The sequence below is a fragment of the Phalacrocorax aristotelis genome, chromosome 18 (genome assembly GCF_949628215.1).
Source record: "Phalacrocorax aristotelis chromosome 18, bGulAri2.1, whole genome shotgun sequence".
NCBI lineage: Eukaryota > Metazoa > Chordata > Aves > Suliformes > Phalacrocoracidae > Phalacrocorax > Phalacrocorax aristotelis.
The window spans coordinates 2,789,269-2,813,479 of record NC_134293.1 but is presented as its reverse complement, the minus strand read 5'-3'; the positions used below and the strand labels follow the sequence as shown (position 1 = coordinate 2,813,479).

Below are 24,211 nucleotides of genomic sequence, written 5' to 3'. Positions count from 1 at the left end.
TACCATAATAAACACTGAAAAGCTTTGAACGAAAAATAAAGAGACTCCCCTATACGATGGTTTTCAGATCATTTATTACCAATAAAGTAAAAGAAAAATTGGAAATTAGGAGGGGGTGGGAAACGTCACAGACATCAGAACACTTGCACAGAGCTAATCAGAGCTTTGCAAATGTTGGAACATAAATAATTTAAAAGGTATCTCTACCAATTAAAATATTTAAGAGGTACATAATCAAGTTTGTTTGCTTTATAAAAATCAGGTGCTTTATCCCAAAACTGTAGTAAGGGTCATCTAATTTCTAATTTAACTAGGGACAATTAATGAGTACAACTTAAAATAATCTTCTCTCAGATCTCCTGCAAACGAATTCATTGGGAGAGGTTGTCAGAGCAATCCAGGGTCTGTGCTCTTGCAGCGTCCTGCGTCCAACAGTGGCCAGCACCAGGTGTCCAGGAGCAAGGTAGGCAAAACTGCGAAGCGCGCCATGATGCAACAGCTTCCCAAAGATTAGTTCTGCCCGTGTGAAACCCCACACGCTTCGGGGCCGAGTTGTGCCTTCTGTTACGCGACAAGTATATCTCGGGGCAACGCTTAGGGGACAACCGTGATGTGTATTTAAGACAGATCTACACACTGTAGTCTGAAACCAACAGGTTCATTGAGAAGACTGTGCTGCTCTTAACTCTGGAGCAATGCCTGCCTGACGTGGGCACCCTCTGTCACCCTGGGTTTAGGATCTGGTTTTCTGAGGCAAGTACCAAAGATTAAGGACGTTCTGTTCTGAGCTAATAAATAAGACAAAAACCAAAACAAAACAGCAAAAACCCAAACCACGCAAACTCAAGCTTTCCTTCCTGCTGCATTTTTACTCTCCCAAATCATTTAAGTTCACGCTGGAGTACACTTCCACACCACTCATCATCACACTTGCACAAACACGCGTCAAGTACAGCTCAAGAACAGGCTCCCGAGTTTCTAACTCGCCACTGACAAAATTCACCCTTGAGGCTCTGCGCTAGGACGTCCTCTCTAAAAGCAGGTCCAGGCCTGATGTTCCACCAGAAGGCGACCCGCACCTCAGAGGAGTTTCGGAATATGTGGAAAAGCTGTGTCCAGCTAAGTCAAATCTACCAGGTGTTTCTGAGTGCTACACTAGCCACCAACATGAGCCACGCTCCCCAGAGCAGATGCTCTCCACCCCACACTGCTCTCTGTCAATATAGGAAAAAAAGAATCTGAGTAAAGAAACAAACCTCTCCATCTTATTTTCAAAGCACATGATAAACTAATGCATGTAACATCCAGATGGCCTTTCATAGTATCTGAAGTTATTCCCTTTGGTCCCCAAACTCACCATGCACTTGGGACTGGAACAGTTATTCAGCAGCCTACAGACAGGTAAATGCTACCCCATCCCAGCAACATCCAGAATATTGAAGTCCAGAGAAGACACAGACCTTTGCAATGAGAAGCTCAACGTGGAAGCAGAGCTACAGCTGTGGATTTTATTACGCAATAAGAATTTGCCTGTCCTTTGCTACCACCTGCCTCTTCACAACCCCTTCCACGACGGCATCTCACACCCGATCCTGGCATCTCCTTCTCCACTCCAGGACCCTGTATATATACACGGCGCATTTTCTGAAACCTTCCTAGTTACAACTCCCTCAGTGCAGACAGAATGATGTCAGTTAAAACTAGGCACCGGTGTTATTCCACTACCATAGTGTCACGACCTGACTTTCCAACACCACAGGGATAATTTTTGGCCTGATATTCTTCACTACAAGTCCTACTACACGTAGTACGCAAACGCTAGCGTGTAACACAGACCACAGTGCTGTAGGAGTCCTAAGATACATTGTGCCATTCACCTAAAGAACTTGAATTACCAGATCCTTTCTCTGCTGCCTGGAGCTGCAAAAGCAGTTTATCTCCTGCTCTACTCAGAATTCCTCTTCTTTACAACTCACACCTTCAAACTGGACATGAATGCTGAAGGATAACGTTTTTGTATATGATAAATGCAGAATTCCAGATTTTTCTCTGTTAGTTTTTTCCAGCAATTTCCAGGAGTTTAATCTTCTAGAGAAAACAGTCTTGTGATCTAAACTGAGATGAATGACAGCTCTGGCTCTCTGTAACCAAATGGCCTGGTAGATTCTCTGCAAGAGAGCAAATCGCCCGTATTTTTGCACATCACCACAAAGCATCAAATAGGTTTCCACCTGCCAGGCACTGTTCCACATTCTTTCTCACCTGTCAATTTTTTTCTCTGGGAAAATACTTCCCCTTATTTTCATCTGATTGCTGCACTGCAGGGAAGGGGAGGGAACTCACGACTTTGAAGGCAAAGAAACAAGTTTCCTACTAAGTTATGTTCCCACAGAAAACTGCGGTCAGGCCATTCTGGTGCTTAAAGCAGGAATTAAGAGCTGAGAAAGAGGGTCTGTACCCGCTTTAGCTAGTGGAGTTAGCACAGTACGTTAGATGGGACCGGGATGGATAAGAGCAAGAGAGACAGCCGTCAGTCAGCAACCGTCCAGGACACAGTCATTCCCAAGGCACTCCGAAGTTTCCAGCTCTATGCTGGAGAGGAACCGCCGCACGGTCTTACGACAGTTGTAATCCAGCGTGGTGGTGTACACAGTCTTGGCGTGCTTTGGGTAGACGATGGTGGTGCTGGTGAAACGCTGGGGCTTGTTGCGGGGCTCGAAGTGGACCTCCGCTTTGTAACTGCGCCACGTGCAGTTTGGGACACAGATGACCGTCTGACTGCAGGAGGAAATGCTTAAGCCCACTGGCATATAGACGTCATCGATGAAGTGCTTCTCTGAGTCGTATTTAACCGAGGACGTGTACCTGAAACACAAGAGATGTGTGTGAGCTCTGTGCTGGAGGAGCAGGCTGCATTTTCTGGAAAACACAGCCATCGGGTACCGGGGTGGCTCCTCAGCCTCACCGCCACCTCACCCCGGGAACAGCCGCGTAACGCAGGCGCCGCTTGCTGGTGTCTCACTCACTCATTTAAGGAAAAGCCTTACATTAGCAGCACACCCGGCACGGTCACTGCTTTGTCCGGCTGCCAGCACTACCAAACATCATCTCAGTCCTCGTCTCCATCGTTTTAAACCTGAGATCCATGAAGCTAAGAGCCTCCTTCAAACTCCAGTGCCTAAATGCAGAGGCCTAGATCCACATTTAAGCTTTGCACATGAGCATCCTAACTCCTCGGCGTGCCAGGTCCATGGAAGCGCACGTTATTCTCTCAGGTCTCCGCTGACAAGAGTCACACGGGAGCCCTCTGCTATCGCTCTCGGCATGGGGCACACGCTGAAGATTCAACTGGCAGGAAAATGCTACAACTCGCACATAAAACTCTGCTGGCAAGAAAATCCTCTGTGCCTGGATTGCAAAAGAAAGTTTTTATCTCCTTCACGCTGCGACAGCTCTGTGTTAGCTTTTTCCCGGTGCTAACTGCCTTCAGTTCCAGCCACGCACGGGTTCCTTCCCCACACCAGGGCAACCAACACTTCCTACCCTCCCTTGCATTAGGCTTCCGTTTGACTGTATCAGTCCACCTCCGCTTGCACAGTAACCAGCTGGGAGCCTTCATTTCTCATTCCTGCAAATCACGAAGCTCAAAGGAATAGTTCAGAGGCTGCAAAGTGATGCGGCGCATTAAAAAAGAATAATTATGCGCTCTCTTAATATTAACTTTTGTTTTAGTTCACACAACCAGCCACAGCTGTTAAGATAGAAAGTACTTATTCCAAACCCATGAGGTTAGGACAGCAAAATTCCTTTCCCCTAATAAAACAGTCCTAGCGAGATGGCTGCTTTGAAGATCCTCCCTCATGATTACTTTCTGGTTAATCAGCTGAAGGCAACATTTTGGAGCAGTGCAACGAAGTAAAAGCAGGAGAGTAAAATACCGGAGAGCTGTCCTGCAAAAAAACCATGAGAGACTAAAAAAGGCTGAACACTCCTTCAGCCTGTACAAATGCACAGGTCCAGGAACGTACAGCTGTGTGGAACAATAGCTTTGCAGATAAATTAACTTGACTCACAGGCACTGACAAGGCCTAACTACTCCTTTACAGGCTAACTCCTTCAAAACTAGATGGCTGTAACACAATATTTACCTTATTTCCTTTGGTGGTAAAGGGTCAAACTCAACTCCTTCGCCAAAGGATAAAGGACACAATCTTGGTGGGCAGCTGGGGAGAACAGGGCTGGGAGAGAACACAGAATTCTGAAAAAAAAAAAAGCAAAAATAATCCTGTTTATGTCACAATTCACTACATTCTCAAGAAAACACATTCATTTCGCCCTTGGTTCAGAGCTGTCCAGGTTCACATTTACGTGCAAGGGGATCTCCTAGTCCAAGACGTGCCTGCAGGCGCAACCCGCAGGTCTGACTTGACACTGGTCTACAGCATCAAAGATGTGGCAAGGTGTATTTTTCTGGAGACTCCTAACTCCGAGAGCTTACCTCAGAGGAGCCACTCTGGGAAATGAGAGAGCAAAACAGCCCCTCGGTGGACCGTAGCTTTCTCAGCGTGAACTATAGTCCATTTGTATGAGCTCACATTCAATTTATAGCTAGCATTTATATGAGCGTAGGAGAGAGCTCTCCTTGCTGGATTCATCAGATATCCCCACAGGCAGATCTCAGCAGGAAATCATCGCAAGGCATCTCGCCGTGAGCAACCTCCTTGTTTCACAGCTACACCGTGGCTACTATTTGAAGGCATTAAATCCAACCTGCCCAGCTCACACGCGAGCCGCTGGGAAGGATAAACCCAATCCCTCCGAGCGGCAATTCACGGAGCGTCCCCGTGCTCCTCTCCCACAGCCAGAGGGAAACCAAAGCGGCCCCGAAGGGAAGCAACCCGCTTGCGGTTTCGAAGCCACCTCTGCACCCATGCTTTACCATCCAGGGGCGAGGGGGCTGTGAGCACCTCTCCTGTTCAACACAGGGCTCTCCTGCGGCCTTTTCCAGTCTCACGGTGGCACCGCTGTAGAAAAGGGACCTTTCCTCTAGATCTGCGGTTTCCAAAGTGTTTGTACCAACAGCTCAGCGTCAGTGCTCAAAAAATCATTTTGTGAAAAAATAGTGCGTCTTTTTCTGCTGCTGTTCACTGAAATCATAGTTTAACATACAAACTTCCTACTCTGGGTCACTCTCCGGATGAACAAGAGTTCCTTTTCCACAGGGATTTTCAAAGACCTGTTGCGACGCCGTCCCAAGCCCTGCCGGGGGCAGGAGCGGAGAGGGGCTCCCCTTGCCCCAGCAAGCGCGACCCCAGAGCTGGAGGCTTCTGAAAAGCACCGCCGGCTGCCCTGACCCCCTCGGCCCCGGCTGCAGACACCCCGGTTCCCCGGCGGGCTCCCCCCCCAGCACGGGTGCGTTAAGGGATGCGACGGGAGGGAAACGGGGAGCGGTTGGGGTGCCGGCCCCCCCAGCAACCCCCGCGCCGCGGGCTGCCTTCCCACCCTCCTTTCCTCAAGGGATGCTGCGGGGCCCTCCGCGGGCGATGCATCGCGGCAGGGTCCAGAGGGCAGCGGCTTCTCGGCTCCCCCGGGGGCTCCGCGCCGCCGCCGCGGGACCGGGACCGAGCGGGACGCGGACCGAGCACGGCCGGGGGCGCCCGGGGCTGCCGCCGGCCACGCCGCGCTCCGGGGCCGCGGCGCTGCGCAGGGACGGGTTCCCCGGCGGGGCCGGTACCCCGGTACTCACGGCAGGGGCGGCGGGGCCGGTACTCACCGCGGCGGCGGGCGGGTCGGGCTCCGGCAGCCCGTTGGCGGCGGCGCGGTCCGGGCTGCCCGAGGAGAGGAGCCAGGGCGGGGGGGCGGGCCCGGGGCTGGGGGGCAGCCCGGAGTCGGGGCTGTCGAGCCCCGCGTCGCCCCGCTTCCTCATGTCCGGGAGGTCGGGCACCTCCCGCAGGCTGAGCCGCCCCACCATGGCGGAGCCGCCCTGCCCCGGCCGAGCCGCCGCCGCTCCGCTCCCGGTGCCGGCTGCGCCCGGGCGGCGGGGGCGGGGGCGGGGCCGCGGCGGGGCGGGGCCGCGGCGGGGGCGGGGCCTGCTCCCCGCCTCTCCCCGTGCCCATCACGGTGCCCCCATCGCCGTACCCCACACTGTCCCCACCATCCCAGTGCCAATCCCCTGTCCCCACGGTGCCCCCACCCTCCCAGTGCCCCCCCCCCCACTGCCCCACCATCCCCGTGCCCCCCCCCCACTGCCCCACCAATCCCGTTCCCCCCCACCCTCCCACTGCCCCACCATCCCCGTGCCCCCACCCTCCCACTGCCCCCACCCTCCCACTGCCCCACCATCCCCGTGCCCCCCCCACTGCCCCCACCCTCCCACTGCCCCACCATCCCCGTGCCCCCCCCTCCCACTGCCCCCACCCTCCCACTGCCCCACCATCCCTGTGCTCCCACCACCCTCCCACTGCCCCACCATCCCCGTGCCCCCACCACCCTCCCACTGCCCCACCATCCCCGTGCCCCACCCCCCCACTGCCCCACCAATCCCGTTCCCCCCCACCCTCCCACTGCCCCACCATCCCCGTGCCTCCACCCTCCCACTGCCCCCCCCACTGCCCCCACCCTCCCACTGCCCCACCATCCCCGTGCCCCCCCCACCCTCCCACTGCCCCACCATCCCCGTGCCCCCCCCCCACTGCCCCACCAATCCCGTTCCCCTCCACCCTCCCACTGCCCCACCATCCCCGTGCCCCCACCCTCCCACTGCCCCACCATCCCCGTGCCCCCACCACCCTCCCACTGCCCCACCATCCCCGTGCCCCACCCTCCCACTGCCCCACCATCCCCATGCCCCCACCCTCCCACTGCCCCCGTGTCCCCACAGTGCCCCCACCCTCTTGCTGCTCCCGTCCTCCCGGTGCCCCCATCCTCCCCATCCCTGTCTCTGTACCCCATAGTGCCTCCATCATCCCAGTGCCCATCCCGTATCCCCATGGTGCCCCCACCCTTCCAGTGCTCCCATCTTCCCAGTGCCCCCACCATTCCAGTGCCCCCACCACCCCACTGTCCCTATCCCCATGTCCCTGCCCCTGTCCCCAGCCGCACCACAGCAGCCAAACCAGCTCCTGACGGGTTGCCCCAAAACGCAGCCAACCTAGGGACTGTGCACCATCCTCGATGCACTGCCCGTTCCCACGCCAGCACGGATTTTGGGGAGCGCTGAAAGAGCGAGTCCTGACTGCCAGATCCGGCTGGGCTGTCCACACCTCCAGCACACTGATTTCCCCAGTAGCAGTGGTCTGCTGGGTGTTTTTTGGCAGCTGGGGTAAGCCCCACAGACCCCGCTGGATCGAGCATTGCAGCTCCCTGGGATGGAGGGTGCAGAAAAGCATCCAGGAGTTATTAATGGTGTCCATGCACCGCAAACAGATTTATTAAGTAAAGCATTCCTGCTGAGAGCAGGGCTGACCCCGCTGCCTGCCCAGGTGCTCCTGGTGGGCGAGGGGCAGTTTGGGCCTGGGCCAGGCCGCAGTGGTTAATGCCGTTACTTCCCCCCCCGACCAGGGCAGGACTGGGGTGACAGCGGGGACTGGAGAGGAAGGAGGGGGGCCACCGGTCCCTTCGCAGTTTGGCCACCCTTCTCCCATTGCTCAGCATCAGCAGCAGCTGCCCTGGCTTTCTCGGAGGGCAGCTCGTGGCAGAAGGAGGGGCCGGCTGCAGAACCAGCAGCAATTAGGCTTTGCGCACCCCCGAGTTTAACAACACCCTTCAAATCTCCCACTTTTCCCCCCAGGCTGCTCTTTCTCCCCGCCCGTGTGAGGATTTGGACCCAGGGAGCAGCACTGCTACCCTTAGCTGCATTTTTCGGGCAAAGCTGCCAAAGCCAAAACAAGAAAACAGAGGGAAAAGGTCTTTCTAGCACTAGATGAGACTGAAGGAACATTTTTTGGAAAATCCTAATGAAATAATTGCGCCGTGTCATCAGATTCGGTGGGGGAATACTCTCGTGGAGGGAAAGCAACTGCCTGCAGCTGGCCAAAGTCAACACTCCCCTGTGCAGTAACAAGCAGTCTGGCCTGACGGTCCCAGCACAAGTGAACCCAAACCCCTGAAAAGAATTCCTTCCCTGCCCCAAAATTAAAAGCAGAGCAGAGCTTTCAGCCATAGGCGTCTGTGGTTTGCAGCTATGTGGTGCTGGGAACTCCGGAGACTTCCTCAAGGAATTTACATTCCTTTGAAGAAATACTATGAGGCTGTTTGTCTTTGCTGAAAAATGCAGATGGGAAGAAAAGGAACATTAAAAATTTTGATTGAAATCTTTGGGGTCCGTGCAAATGTGCTGGACAGGTGTTTTCCTCCTTTTGATTTAAACGCATCCCAAAAAAAGAAAGATTCTGGTCTCCACGAGCAATGGGAAAGCTGATCGCTCCTCGCTCCAAGAGCTCCCATAAAAGCCCTTTATGAAATTAGACGCCTCAGAAGACGCTGGAGCAGTTTCCAGATGAGCGCGATCGTTATTTCAGAGCTGCCGTGCAGCTCCTGGGCTAAAAACCACGCTGCCGATAACCTACTTGATTCAATTTAGGAGGTGGGGGGATCCCCGTGGCACCTCCCGGCAGCCGCCTCTGGGGGCTGTGGGTGTCCCCGCGGTGGCTCCGTGGGGGTTGGGGTCCAAGTGCGAGGGATCTCGGGGCCGGGGGAGCTGCGTGGGGCTGCAGCCAGCGCGCCTGGGATGAGCAGAGCTGCGCAGGCTTCTGGAAATCTTCCTGCTCTGTATTTACTAGCAAAAAACCTCCCGCTCCGGCCTGGCTTGACACAAATGACAGATTTTTTTGTGCCCTTCCAGGCTCTCGTTTCTGGGCTCGGCAGGTGAAATAGAGGTGTCTGAGCTGCCGAGGGGGCTCCGCAGCCCGCCCTGCCTCGCACCGGCCTCAGACCTGAGGGTCTCCCGCAGCTCCAACATCCAGAGCTGCAAATTCACCTGCTAGGATGAAAAGGAAGTGTTTACCCAGAATCTTAACAACCTGATAACTAAAATACCGTTGATAGCCACTGTACACAGGGGCCCTGCTTTTAAGGCATGTGTACTCTGTCCTCTCAGAAAGCCTGTCTCTTTTGAAGCCTCTCAAACCGTACCACGCTGTGCAATCCCCGATGGCACCGGAAATCTTTTCCCTGCCTGTACATCACAGCCTGTTTGTCCATGTTATTTACTTTTTAACTGCCCGCACACAGCTGAGACGGAGCAGATACGAGTATCTTATCGAGATCCTCCTTCCATAAAGGACTTTCCACTGGGCTGGGCGTGCTCGGCTTAATCAGCAACCGAACAATAGGCACATTGATGTCGCGCGGGGGGCCATCGCTGTGGGCGGGGGAAGCAAATCAGAAGGATCCCGTGTTATTTGATAACGATGGAAAATTATTTCCAAATGATGGGAAACGCCAGGCTGCTCCCTGCGGGGCAGACCGCGAACCCGCCGGGCATGGGAGTCGCGCGCGCAGCGACGCTTCCAAGCGGTGGGATCGATGGGAGCCCTGGGAGTGGTTTGAGCTGTTCGGCGGCGGCGATGGACGCTGATGACACATCGTTGGAGTTGCTGAGTTTTGATCGGCTTTTACAGCCCTGCCTCCGCCACCCTCGTGAACCGCCAAACCGCGAGCCGAGGTTTTCCCGGGTCTTCGGGAAGCTCCGTGCGCTGCAAGCGGCAAAGGCCGGTTTTCCCCTCCCCACGGGATCCAGACCCCGGTGGCAGCCCCGTGGCCTCCCTGCGTCCTGCGAACGGGAGGGCACCGCCACTTCCCAGGGGCCTGAGCATAGGGAAACCGTGGTACTTTGGTCCTGGTGAGCCCAGGTGAGGGCCCAAGGAGTGACCCCTGCCCCCCACCCAGCAGGGACCCCCCGGCACCCTGAGCAGTGCTGGCCCCAGACCCCTGCCAGCCCAACCTCCCTGCACTCTCAAAGGCAAGGCTGGCAAAGTACTCGAGCCCACGTGCTCCCACCCGGACTCCAGCTCGCAACCAGTGGAGCTGCTCTGGCTGACAGAAGGGAACGAGCACAGGCTTTGACCTCGGAATCGTAGGTGACGGTAGCACTAGCTGGCGTAACCGGCCCCAGCAGAGCAGGGGAACGCCTTCTGCCAACGCCTGCCCTGACACAGCCCAGACAGATGCTTCAGCTCGTTCTCCTAAGCACAGCGGAGCCGTGGCCTGATGCTGCCGAGCAGCATCCGCATCTGCCGCCCACCCAGCTGCGGCCAAGAATACGCTTGTGGAGACTTGGACATCGTCACTCAGATGCTCGAACTCTCGGCTGTAAATCTGGTGAAAGCAATAAACAGCCGTGTGGCCTGGTGCGGGCTGCTCCTGCCCATGGGTGGAGGGGCCAGGACCAGCAGAGCAGTAGGAGAAAGGCAAATGAGTCATTAGTTCTCCAAGTGAAGGAAACTCCTCCAATGTCATGCATCGTGTGGAAAAAAAGGCACTACCTCTTAATTTTAAAGGAAAAATTAGGATCTCTCAGAAATCATTCCAGCAGTTAAAGTCATCAGAAACGATCCAATTGCTTAGAAGCACAAGGTCAGCTCTGCCGAGCCGCCTGCCCGGTGCGGGAAGCGGCTGCGAATGCAGATGCTGCCGGCGGAGAGTTGCTTGCTGGAGCAGCAGAAGGTGGAAAAGCCAGAAAAGAGGGAAGCTGCAGGAGAGAGCAATGGAGACGGACGGCACGGACCCCCGGGTCTGGCGCGTTCTGGGTGAGGTCCGTCCCGGCCCTGGGGGTTTGCTGCGTGGCAGCTCTACAGAAAACACCCAGCACTTGAACATCAGTAACCATTTAATTCATTTTAGTGTCACACTCCAACATACAGCCAGAATTACACCTCGGCCAAAAACTGTAGAAAGTGGCATTCTATACAGGGAAAAAATAATCATCCTTTATTTCCCGGAGATGTAAACCCCAAACAGCTAACAGACACATACGAACATGCCAGATCTGATAAATACCCGAGAGCCAGGGGGACAAAACCTCTATAATGGAAGTAGAAAAACATGGACTTGTGCTCTAAAAGTGGAACTCCAAACACCCAGACCTGTGGCATTCTTCAAAGGCTGAAACTAAAAATTCATTTTTCCTTTTATTTCCTCTTGTCTCCAGAATGAAAAATGCAGAAAATAAAACAGAAGCCTTCAGGGAAAGACATGCGACGATAACTTGAACATCATCTTCAGCTATTCATAATTTAGTTAGAGTGTCATCCATAGACAGAGCAAAGAAAAATTAATCTAAAATAAATTATTCAACCCCCACGAGAATAATGAATCTCTGCAAACCCATGTTCCCTCCTCCCCGGCTATTGCATTTGGTAACATTTGAACCACCCCGCACATGCACCTGGAGATAATCTGTCCCTGGGGAGCAGCCATGCACAATCCCAGCATGCTTTCAACCACTGTCCCTTCTTTTGTCACCCGACATGAAATCAGGAGAGGAAATCAATGAGGCCACCCAGGCTTGGGAAGATTTGTAAAGCCGGAGTGACAAGAAACTGCCGTCCCTCCCCACGAGCGTTGTTACTGCTGCTCTGCAACGGGCGCCACCGCCACGGCCCTCTGCGGCTGAGCACCCGCACGCCGCAGCCAGGGCCCAAGCCTGGGCACCCCTGAAAATACATCCTAAGGACTTGGTGTACCTGCTAGCGCACACCTTGCTGCAGCAGATCGGTCTGAGCAGCGTTAGAAAACCTGACCAGGGAGGATTTCACCTCTGTGGATTTATTCCTTCTGCTCGAATCCCATGATCAACCCCCGCCCGTTCAAGCGCAGGCTGACCTGCGGCTGTGCAAAGGGACGATGGGATTTTACCAAGCCAGGCACCAAATTTGCCCTCCCACAGCCACGGGGCTGAGGAGAGGGAAGGGGCACAGCCGGCACCCCTGTGAACACACAGCCCCGCTGCGCCCTAGAGGGGATGGTGCTGAAGCACGAAGGGGCAGACACAGCATGAGCCCGGGCTCTACCTCACTCGGGGGTTTCTCATTTCACCTCCTCCCTCCCCGGTCCCAGTGAAGCTCCGGGTTTGGGTGGATGGAGCTCATTTTCCTGGAGCGTGTATAATCCCTTCCCGGACACGCAGCAGCGTGTACTACAATCCCTAGCGAGCACAGCCCCTAATAAAGATAGTTCTAAGGCCCAAACTTGACCTGGTGGGAAGCACGACCCTCCCACGAAGGCATCTGACAGCATGATTGCTCCTCACCTGCCAGACTGGTACAGGACTTCTGTTTCCTGCCCACGCAAGTGAAGCTTGAGTTAAAATAAAGCAGGCACGACTGGTCGATCCGCCCCTAAACCCATATGGGGTTCAATCATTTGTGGTTGGGTGTATGCCTTCAAAGTCCCCCAAATAGGGTAGAGAGGAATTTGGGAAGAAATCCAGCGTTGCTAACGATGAGGCAATGTCTCCCTGCACTGAGACTCCTTCCTTAGGGAAACTCACACAGTGGGCAGAGCGCACACGTCCATCGACCCCAACCCTGCTCCACACTGGCTTTGTGACTGAGTTATCCGAAATACTTCACCTCTGGTTCTCTTCCTCTCTGCACTGGTGCAAGCTGAAGCTTGGAGGAGGAGTAGAAGAGAAAGGCCCTTGAAGTCTAAGGCTGGCTTAAGCATCCCATCCCGGGAAGAGGCCCAGGCTCCCTGTTAAAGCCAACATTTCCAGCATCTCTCCCTGCAGGGCAGCGAAGGTGCCAAAGGGGCACACCCCTGCTCGGGAGACGCCGGCTGGCACGAGCGCGAGGGGCTGGTGCTCTTTGGCGCTTGCTCCATGAACGGCCCTTTGTGGAGAGAGGGCGAGATGCGGTACGGGAACTCCCGTCGGGGGCAGCGGGCGAGTCCAACACATGCGAGAGAAATAACAAGCAGCTGGAGATGGGCTCCGCAGATGTCTAGGTTGGCTTTTAAGCTGTAACAGCGACCGAGGCTGCCGGCTTGCTGGCAGGAGGTTTGCCAAGGTGCAGAAGGCATTAATTCAGTCCTTTCCTCCTGTTCTGAAAAGGACTTGCCTTGCTGTTTTACTGGTGGTTTATGCATGCCTGTCCTGGGAGCAGGGGAGAAATCTGCTGTGGGGTTCTCTCCTGGGCATCTCATTAATTCAGTGGAGCTGCAGATGCCTGGATCCCAGCTGTTGAAAGGGTAGAGTTTTCTTTGCGGTGGTGGTGATGGTTTGGGGTTGGTTCCCCACTCCCCTGACAATAAATAACAAAACAGAGGAACAGCTCTGCCAACAGGGAGTGAGCAGTAACACCGAACTCTCAGGCAAAATCCTCAGTGCTGCAGGCAGAGCTCAGCCAGGCTGAAGGCTGGGACACCAAGTGAATCGCAGCCAGATATTCTCTGAATCCACGTAAACTGTTTTTATAGCTGCTGACTTCCAGATACTTCTATTTTCTCCACCGTGTCGACCCAGCCGTGTCCTGGCTTTCCTTCCTGCTAAGCTGTCTAAGGGCAACCTCCTTGGTCAGATCCTCCGTTGGAGAGGATGGAGATGCAGCGCCATGGTATACGATGGTTAAGGGATCGCAGGGCACGGGAATGATGGGACAGGGGTTTTTCAGCAGCATATTGTAAATCCTAAGTCTGACGAGCTTTGCTCCCCGTCACTGCAGCTAGTCCTGAGCAACAGAGTTTTCTTCTGCTCACTTAGAGTCTTTTTTTGATGAGTTTCTCCAGTTTCCGTATCCGAGAGGACTCCTGCTCGGGCGTAGGAGCGCTCAGCGAGAGGGAGCCGGCGTTCTCCACTCCGGAGGGGGGAGCTGGGAGGCGCTGGCGGAACAGGTCCAGCATGCTGCTTTGCTCGCTCCTCTTCAGACCCTGCAGGAGCAAAAGAACAGTGAAGCAAGCCTGTTAGTCTTCGCTGATCTGGGAGCGGGCGTGCGTGAGAATAGCTGCAGGACAGCCCGTTTCAAACCTCAACCTTTCATTCACCCACCAAGAGCTGTATGTAGAACTCCGGATGATCCCAAGACAACTGTGCTCAGCCCCAGGAGCCAGAGCAGGTATGAGCATGAAGTGAACTGAAAAGCTATTCTTCAGCAGCAACTCCACACGCTTTCAGAGTACAGAGAATACACTGGCTTTAGAGTGCTTTTCCCCACTCCCAAGCCTCTCTATTTCTACTGAGAAAATAAGTCACAAACAATCTCAGTGCAGTGCTAGCGAATGAGCAGCACCTCTGTGGGACTGGTTCTAACCTTCATGTCCAGAATCTTCTGGAAAGTGTCGGTGCTGCAGTCAGCAAGGAGCTTGATGTAGTTGTCGACAAACACAACCGGGGGCTCGTGCGGAGCCATAACCACCTGCCAAGACAAGAGTAAAAAGAGATCAGACAAATTCTACGAGTTAAAGCCAGTTCCCAGCCAAATCAGGCACACGAGTGATAGCAGGACTGGCTTCTCCTAAAATAAAACGCTTATGGAACGAGAACGAGGCTGTACGTGCTGCTAGTAACTGAGAGGTAAAGGTGAGTGAAGAGAAGTAAGGCGCAGGGAGGAGGACGGGGTCTCTTTCCGTGCAGCAGCAGAGCTCAGACCCAAGGGGCTGCGTATCATGTTTCAAAGAGCAGCAGGACTTTGTACGCCTGTGGGCTGGCAGGTATTGGCGTATTGGCAAACCTCGAGATTTGCTCTTGTTGCATGGGGAGGACTGGCTGGGGAATTGCCTGGGGGAGAAAGGCAGCGGTGGTGGCGGTGGGAACACTTGAAGTCCCCAGCAGATCAGGCAGCCTGGATGCAGTCCAGACCCTCACTTTGGCTGTGCATCCCTCTCGCTCCCTCCTGCCCAGAGCAGAGCAGCGACTGCGCGCCGCGGGGGAATCTGACCACACTCTGCAGTTACTCCCTCTGGCCCCAGGTCAGCGTGGGTCAGAGCAATCTGCCTTGCAGTCCTCCTGCTTTTGACAGGAAACCTGATGGGTGAGCAGTGCCACACGAAGCCGTGCTGTCCTTTGGGTGCGGTTCCTCTTGTACCCTTCTCCGGAGAGACAGGGATGCAGCACGTGAACCCCCCGCTGACCTCTGCCCCGGAGCTCACACCCTCCTAGTCCCAGCAACGGGTCAAGCCAGGGGGAAAAACAACCCCATGAAAATAGCCTTGAAGCTGGAAAGTTGATTACTCATTGTTGTATTTTCCTTAGATAAGCAGTGAGCTCCACAGAGAACACATTTTTGATAATGCTGGGCAACAAACCCATCCTCCTGGGGGGGAGAGAGAGAGAGTGTGTGTGTGCGCACACATGCAGGGCAGAATCAGCACAGGACCAGACTCTTCCCTGTCTCTGAAAACATTTCCATATGTTTCCATCGACCCAGCTCACCCCACACTGTATTCTGTCACCGAGACATTTCTTTCTTTTCCTGTGCTTCAGACCAATGAAACATCATAGCCATGTATACACTTATAAATCCTTAATTTACAGCCCTTGTAAAAATCTTCTGCCAAGATGAAAGCTGGAACTTCAGACAGCATAGCCAGAGGAGAAAGGAAACAGCTCTGTGGGATGTGCACACCCCGACACCCTCCTCCCCACTTGCATCTGCGCTTTGTAGGGCTCAGCTGAATTCATTTGTGCCATCTACGGGCTCGGCGATGCCCCTGCTGAGCCAGCTGCACTGGTATAAGCCCAGGCACGCTCCTGTACGGTGGTACTGCTGTCTGCAACAGAGGCATCGCTTCTGAACCACCTCGGTACTAGGGAGGAGAGCCCTGAAAGCACCGAGGAGGAGCGTATTGGCCTGCGCTTCCGATGGGGTGAATTAGTTCTTAGGAAAAGACTCTTTAATGTACAATTTGGAAGCAGCAGAGACAGACTGATAAAAAGAGACAACCCACACGGCAAACAGAAGAGCCAGAGATGGCCGCTCAGCTCTGGGCTCCCCCAGGGAAACCTTCCTACAGAAATACTGGTGGTCCAGCGGGAGCAGGCACTTCCAAGAGCCTTTTTTTCTCTCCCAAGCCCAACAGATGGCTGCCGCCACCAGCCCCAAAGGCTGTGCGTGGGTTACCTAGGCTCAGGGAGATCCATTCAGTCACTACGATTAACAAACCTGCCCCAGCCACCATTTGGCCCCATCGCCGCTGGTTACACGGGCATTATTTTGTAGAACAGCTCCGTTATCGCTGTTTGATTACGAGTTAGGCTGACACTGAGCCCTCACTTGGGGCCAGCAGAAGTGCTTTATGCAGCAGCAGGGCAAGCACGGGATGTCTGAAAAAGCATTCACGCTGCTACTCTGCATCCTTCGAAGCAGCAGCACGCGGCAGCCTGCGCTCCCTGCCCGAGGCACTTCCTATACTGCTTTCATCTCAGTCCCGATGAAGCCAATGTGATGTTAAGGCTAGACAAATTAACACCATTACTTTTCTGATTCACATTAAGCTCCGAGGAAAGACCTGTTTCTGTATGCAACAGGCACCAATCTTCCCCGCCGCTCCTCTGTTCGCAGTAGCAGGGCATTTTTCTTCAGGTAATTGCTAAGAACATTTAGACTGGCTTTAACATATTCTACTAACGTCTCGGTCACCTTACTCCAAAAGCATGGAATTGCAGAACTAATTTCTGAATTCAGAACGCAAACTCAGCTGTGACATTACTTTGGGCATGGGAGCAAAGCCACGCCGAGCGGCAGGTGAGCATGGAGAGAGGCTGGACTCCGCAACCCCTTCGTTGCCTTGGCTGCGGTTTACGGGAGGCTCTGGCTGGCAGCTGCCCGTCCTGCCTGACCCCAGGTCCCACTGATTCGCCCACGGGAACATCTTCGCAGCATTGTTGGTGAGCAGGGGACAGTCCCATGGCCCAGAAGGGTACAACTGCATGGCTCCCAATGGCTTCTCCCGGGATCAAACCTAACTTCTTACTCCAGCAACAGCGCGGAAGGGGAGATTGCTTTGCTTGTTACTTTTTATGAAGACGACACGCTGCTTTTGGGTCATTTTCCAGGCACCGGGTCTGGAAAATGAAAAAGGGCTCTGGTGAATACAGTAACCCAGACATGTTTGCACTGGCTGTTACACTAGACAGTAAACAGGTGACTCAAGCACGGCTTGGCTCCCCTGCGTGATGGAGTCTGCACAAAGGCCTGGAGTAACCTGAACTGGAGGGTTTGCCCTGTGGCAGACACTTACGGATGCTAGCTCTGACTTTCACAACCTCCTGAGGGAATCTGGTGCCCCAGCTCTCCTCGTAAGCAGAACTTGAGCTCTCAGTTACCTTGAAAAATGAGGATGAAAACTCAAATGTGATGTTAAAAGCGCGTGGGGGCAAAACCAAGGCGAATAAGCCAGTTCTGTAGAACAGCTGGCAGCGCACCCGGACAAGCTCGCATACGTTCATGTGCAATTGCAGATTGCCGCGTTCAAAGGAAGGGCCCCCTGGAATTCGCTCGCTCCGATTCCCAGTCCAGCAGTCTGGCTGGCAGGTTATCAAAAGTCTTGAGTTACCTTCAGGATCATTTCAGCCCGAGTCATGCCTTTCACCACTATCTTTGTGTAGCTGGCAGGAGCCTTCCTCACCACTTGGGACCCAATGGAGGGCAGATCCAGGAGAACCATCTTCAGAGAGTGAGTGTCCAGCAGCAGCTGCAACAGTTAATCGCACCCTGTTATTCAGGTCCCTTTTACCAAGCTCCATTAGCTGCTATAATCCAACATGCTTAAAAGGTTAACGCTTCCCACGCTGGAGAAAATCCTCGTAATTGGACTGCAGGAACAGGAGGGATTGACCCGTGTAATGACACTTCAAGGAGACACGGTCACCCGTGGCTACGTGTCAGCACCGTTCAGGTGATCTTAGAGCACTGCTCTGCTGACTTGAAATGACTTATGGCAGCTCAACATCTGGCACATCAGGCGTGGATTTCCAGTCCCCTTCCCCTCGACAGCATAAAGTGAAGCAATCTCGATTACCTGTACCTGTATCATTATTTAGATACTGAGGTCAAATGAATTAACACCATGCTTCCTCCTGCGCCCAGCCACCCACCGAGTCAGGTTTTCTGTGTTTACTCAACCACTTGCTAATATTTTTTTTCTTTAAAAAGAAAACTGCAACACAACACAGCTCCATTGAGAACTGCTCAATATCCTATGCTCAGTGGCAAGCTGAAACTCACAGCCTGCGTGCTGCTTTTTACTAGACCAGCAGCTAAATAAGTGGCAGCCACGAAATTCAGCAAAGGCAGACAAGCACTGATGACAAAATGCTGCGGGTTAGGGTTTCTTAGGGCGAAATTACGCCAAATACCGCACTTGTCTGATTGCAGGAGGTATGTTTAAGGAGGTGAGACAAGACCAGCGAAGGACAGAAACCTGACATCAGACTAGATGAAGAGGAGCACCATTGATTTACACAGCGGCGAGTGTGAAAACCCACCGGGCTGTCAGCGCACCCAGTGCATTTCCTGCAAAAGGGCTCTCAGGAGCAGGTGGAAGCTCGCTCTGGAGCAACACACCCCGTTACGGGCACTGCAGAACCCCCAGCAGTCACCACAAACAATACGAACGTTTGTGGAACAGCTTTCAGCACACGTAGGAATTCAGCTCAAATACAAAGGACTGAGCCGAGGAGGGGTGATGGCTCATGCCAGTTCAAACCTGGGCGCCGTGATCTGCGGCAGCGTCTCATTGCTGTGTGCTGCCTGCTTCGTGGTTTGCATGAGAGGAACCAGTGCCACCCATCTCATCCTGGGAAGTCAGGAAACCACAGCACAAACGAGCCGCTCTGGCTCCCCTTTTCAGGGGCACCCCCAAGCTGCTGGAGCCTGTCGTCGGCTCAGGCTGTCACAGTTGGATTCCGGCATGTCTATGAGGGACCCCAAAGATGGAAGATTTTTCTGCAGTTGGGGAATTCACATCTTCCCCGCATAAACTCTCTCACGTCTAACAGGAGTTTTGTGCTCTCTGCAGCCTTTCCCACAGACACGGCGCTCGCAGGCTCTGTCCCCTCACCCTATTTTCCCCCCGTTACCCATTCCAGGTCCCTGGCATTGCTGACTCGCTGCCAAAGCTTGGGAGATGGAGAATTATTAAGTCAGAGACACAAATCCACAGAAAATGAAACCCCATAGGTCTCGTTCCCCACGCTGAACACCTCTGTAAATACTGCCCCAGCATCCAGATTTCAAACATGATTAATAGCAAACAGCAGGAAAAGCTGTGTTTAGAACCAGGAAGGCCGGGAAAGCATATTCTATAGCGACGTTTGCACCAGGGGAGAGAAACCGGTGCGGAAAGATGCCGGTGGGTGACCAGAGGGGTGTTCAAAAGACGCCAAGGCAACTGAGGACCTACATGCTGCAGAGACAGAGGAGACCAGCTTCTGAAGACCTCTGTACATCTAACCCCAGGAAGGTATGTGCCACTTACAATGAGATATATTCACTGTGACTCACGCTAATAAAAACCTTCCCAGTCCACTTTAAAGAACCAAACTGGGCCTGTTATTCCAATATAGTAATATTAAAATCTTTTATCATTAGACACAAGCCCATTGCTGGCAACTGGTTAATGACTTTAGATGCTTATTTAAAAAAAGACTTTGTTTAATCGCTCTCAGGTTATTGCTCATCGCACAAGATGAGCAGGAACCATGCTTCACTCATTTGCTTTCCATTAAGAAAGAGAAAGGTTTTGATGTAAAGCTCCTGTTTCATTTTGCAGACGCACTGCTCAGAACCCATCTTTGATGCCTAAAAACCAAGCAGCTTTAAAGGCACCTATTTGAAGTTCACAGCAGTCCCATTAGGGATGATTCTGCCCACGGGGGAGCAGCTGTATGTGCAGGGGACGGCTGAAAAAGCCTGCCTCATCCAAACCTCCCTAGCGGGGTCCCAGCCCACAGCAGGCGTGGGGGATGCGGGGTCACAGCCCTGCAGCTGCACCCATGGTCTAAAGGTAATAAACACCCTGCGCAGCCCACCCCCGTGCAACGCGGGGACAGGGGCTCCTGTCAAGGGGCAGCATTTCAACAGAACCGTGTACGTTAATTCAAATGGCAATAATTCAGCGTCCTTTCTTCCCCGAGATCGTGTTTCACCACCTTGCAGTATCTACAGCTCTCAAAGAGCAATGGGGAGGCAGGTTCCTGGGAGAAAGCTGGGCAGTCCTGAGCCCCAGGTGATGGGTCGTCACTTCCCTGGGTCTCAGTTACTGAGTCGCAGCGGTGGCGACAGCTCTTCCTCACCACGCAGCAGGGTTTTGACGTGTTTGCAATGCCTGAGGCAGCGAGGTGTGGAAGGCGTTTATGCAGGAAAGAAACTGTCCTGACTTCAGGCACTGCAGCCTCTCTCACCTAGTGAGATTCAAAACTCCTGCCAAACCCAGGGCCTCTGTTTAGCAATTTTGGGGACGGAACAGAGAAACGCTGCACTACGCCTCCACACCCCCATCGTCCCGGCACAGCTCTGAAAAGAGGAAGACCACGGCCATCCATAACTAGCAGGCAAACGGGAGGAAGCAAAAATCCCTCTGCACTCACTGGAACTCAGCCAGGACACTGGCTCTAGCAAAACTGCCGTCAGGCTGCAGAGGAGCCCCTGGGCTCCCACAGCTTCACCTCCTCCGAGAGGAAGGAGCCAGCACCTGGGAGCAGCGCGCACAGTCCCCGGGAGGATCCGGCGCCGCTTTGCACGAGAGCTGGCGCGCCGCCACCATGGGCACGTGGCACTGAGCACCACCGTCCCCGGGCCCGTGCGGGGAACGCGTAGGAACCAACCTGCTCTCGGCACGTGCGCTGTCACGTGAGACCAAGCGCCGTGCCTGCTTTATGTTCAACGACTGCAAAAAAACCAGTCTTGGTGTTTTAAACTACCTGAGCTGAGAAACTGCCTGGACATCTGGGGTTTTGGGTTGGGGTGGTTGATTTTTGGTCAATTTTTCCTGTTTTCAACTACAGGCTGACCACAGCCCAGCTTTTCTGAGCAGAGAAGCAACAGGCTTGAGTTTAACCCCAGGCGGAGGCACAGTAGCACCAGAGGGAGATTGAGTGATGACCTATTTTGTGAAAGGGTGGGACAGAAAAACAAGCCTTTCTGAGATGGACACAGGAGCTTCTTGCAATAGTTTCTGCCTTGAGCAATGTTCTTTTCCTTTGTGTGAGATTGTCTGAAGACAATCTCATTGTGACACCTTAGAGAGAGGCGTAAGAAGTTTGTTGTTAGTTTGACCGGCAAAGCGAGAGCTCCCCTGCTTGGGAAGATGCCTAGGACCCCTCTCCTAAGTCAGGTTCAACTGTGGCAGGATCACTATCAACCTGCTCCCACCCTGCCCTGTTCCTGTTGCCCCAGCTGTACCAGAGTGCAGGACACGTAACTCAGCTCTCTGCCCCTTCGTAACAAAAAACTGCCTTGACTTCTTAGACCCAAAAGTGATTAAATATTACAGCCAACGCAATTACTTTTTCTTACCTGTTCTGCGCCCACCATGCTAATAGGTTTGCACTTGAAGAGATGGTTAATGAACTTGGGAATGAAGGAGCTGCAGAGAAGAGATAGAAAACGACACAGTTACGTGTGAGTATTTGGAGTCACACAGTCTTCCGTGGTAACAAAGCATGCAAAACCAAACCAAGACGGCTTTCCGCAAAGACACTGTAAGTGCCTGGTCCCCAAGCTGGCTCCAGCCACATTAAGTATACTAAAAACCAAACAAACCAACCCTAGGTACAGTTCTTTAGCTTTAATCCATACTGATCTCTAAGTTAATTAAGAAGTTGCACACATGCTCTATGTAAATCATTTGCTATAAACTGTATATGAAGTATTACAGTACAAGGTCAAGAACAAGCAAACAAACTATTGTACATAATAAAAACAGCAACACGCCAGGATTAGCGTAGCTATTCACGGGGTGGAAGTATCTTGATTGTATCCAGAACCTACATTTTACTGCATACAAGTAATTCCATAACATGCATATTACACACTGAACTTGAGGTCCAGCCAAGGCTGGAGGTCTGCTGGGCCCTGGACACTCGCACAGAAAGGCACTTTTCCAGAAAGCTTCTGGCCAACACAATCGAGACGAGAAAAAGTTTTGTGAAAAGGAAAACACCGTTACCCTACTTTGCTAACATGGGCTTCAGACTCAGAAAAATGACTAAGGTACATATACTCAGCCAGGGAGACTTGGCAAGGATGGAAGCCCAGCACTCACCACCTTGGACAATGTACTCCAGAGCATCAGCTTTGGTTTTAGCTTTTTCCTTCTTGATTTTAGGCTTTGTGGTAGTTTCGTTCTTCGGTGGAGCTGTAGATGCTCCCGGCTAGCAGAAGCGCTGCCTGAGCACCTGCAAGACAAGCTCCTGCCTCACCTGCTCTACCAAGGCACAGCACCGGGAAAACCCGGGAGCCGAATGCAAGGAGAGGGACCAGCGTGAGCCACTCGAACTCCATCTGTCAGGACCACACCGCTCATACCTGTCTTCCTTTAGCTGCCTTGATTTTAACGTACTCTGCTTCTTTCATATGGCCTTCTTTGGCTGAATGCCTACAAAGCTCACGTTTCCAGGACCGTGTCCATGACCTGGTGGCAGGTCTTAGATTTTAATGGCTCTGTTCTAAGTTCATGTAAGTCGGTCTGTTTTCTGTCCTTTTGAATGAGGGGCCGTTTATGGTGATGATCTAAATTCAGTGTGGTTTCCCCTTGCATCTGTCAAGCCATTTGTTTCCTTCCCACTAAGCAAGGAGCGTGGACAGCATCTTGTTTGTCCTGCCACCTGTTTTCCAGGCCAGGACATTTATTTTTTGCCCTTTCTCATGGAAGAATGACAAAAGCGTAACTCAGGCACAGAGCGTGCCAAGCTGCTGAGCAAATCGAAAGAAATGGTTCAAGGAAGAGTCCTTCCAAGAGAAGGCTCCTTCCCTTTCCCTTCCCTCAGACACAGCCACGACCTCTCTCAGTGAATCATCTTTTCCTGGAGAAGCGTCAAGGAGAACAATTTCAAACTACTATTGAGAACCAGCTACTGGGCTGCCCCAAACAGCTTTGAATTTGGCCACCAGAGAAGCAACCTTGGCAACAAAATATAAATAAGAGGAGGAAAACAAGCCCCGTCTCTTCTTGCATGAAAGCATTACAGCAGAGGTGTAACTCATCTGTTTTAGAAGCCCATTTTTCAGGTGTATAACTAATCCCCAGAGGGCAGTTAGAGCATGCCAAGCACAGCTGGAGCTTAGGCGATCCCATAAGATGATCATCTGGTAGCACCTCTGGATGCAGCAGCTTGCTACAGGCAGAAGAGCGCAGGAGATTAATTGTACCTTTGATCTTGCACGTCAGTCCGACTCTCCCTTTCTCTGTAAGGTCCGGCGTGGAGCTCAGGTTGTGCATGAGAAACAGGGCGAGCCTTTCTTCCTGCAGGGTGGCAGACTGGCAGCCAAAGGACCCCTCCCCTGGTTTTTTTTAAATCTCCTTTTCTATGTAACCGCATGGTCTTCCATAGACAGCATTCTGTCTTGCGTGAAACAATTCCCAGGCCCCTTAGGATGGCCACCCACAATCAACGCAGAAGGGTAAAGCGACCTTCCATCCCCACATGCCTGTTATTTCACGCTGCCTTATTGGAAACAGCTTCTCAAGTCCAGCAGGACAGACAAGACAAACCATACGATCCAAGGGCTGCTCTGGTATTTTTCTCATTTTTCTTTTCTGGGCTAGCAGAGACCATCAAGAGCAGTTGCACTTAACTGAAAAATTCACTTCAGTCTCTTGCCTAGGCTGGACTCAATGCTTGGCTCTCTTAGCATACAGCAGGCAATCCCGACACGAATAATACGTGCGCATTCAACGGTAATGCTCTGCACGCGGTTTTGTACTCTAAATGCCTCTGCTCCCTGCACATCCACAGAGCTAGACTGGATGCCAGAATTCATTTACAGTTTCGGCTATAAAACTGAATCCAGCAAACCCTCCATAGAAGCAGACAAGTCCCCAGTGTAATAATAAAGCAGTGCAAGACAGATTAGGAACCTAAAGCACAGAAACCACAGCATCTGAGAGGCTCCCATCCAACGGGAGGGGCTCTGCCAAAGCCTGTGATTTCCTAAACCCCTGCACTGATGATGCACCGAGCACAATGCCTCGCTAAGCAAGGCAGGCAGAGATGCAACCACAGTCTGTCTGTCCGACAGGAGATGAGCTACTACAGGACATCATTCAAAGCATC

The 24,211-nt window shown here is 53.1% G+C and overlaps 2 protein-coding genes across 3 annotated transcripts in view; both read right to left on the bottom strand.

The window, feature by feature from the left end:
- Nucleotides 1-52: 52 nt before the first annotated feature.
- RFLNB (refilin B) lies at nt 53-6,070 on the bottom strand. The gene is made up of 3 exons (XM_075112942.1): nt 5,774-6,070; nt 4,149-4,258; nt 53-2,865 (listed from the first exon to the last, which is right to left on the bottom strand). The coding sequence occupies exons 1-3, from the start codon at nt 5,969-5,971 to the stop codon at nt 2,535-2,537; spliced, it is 639 nt and encodes a 212-aa protein (XP_074969043.1). The 5' UTR covers nt 5,972-6,070; the 3' UTR covers nt 53-2,534.
- Nucleotides 6,071-10,810: 4,740 nt separating this feature from the next.
- Nucleotides 10,811-24,211, bottom strand: part of VPS53 (VPS53 subunit of GARP complex) — a 69,849-nt gene continuing 56,448 nt past the window's right edge. Inside the window, exons 19-22 of one of the 2 annotated variants that reach the window (XM_075113460.1) lie at nt 21,453-21,522; nt 17,491-17,628; nt 14,247-14,351; nt 10,811-13,866 (exon numbers count right to left, since the gene is read on the bottom strand). In XM_075113460.1, coding sequence (XP_074969561.1) covers nt 13,696-13,866; nt 14,247-14,351; nt 17,491-17,628; nt 21,453-21,522 — 484 coding nt within the window. In that variant the 3' untranslated portion in view covers nt 10,811-13,695. The remainder of the gene's footprint in view (nt 13,867-14,246; nt 14,352-17,490; nt 17,629-21,452; nt 21,523-24,211) is intronic. The other variant, XM_075113459.1, reaches the window with a different exon arrangement.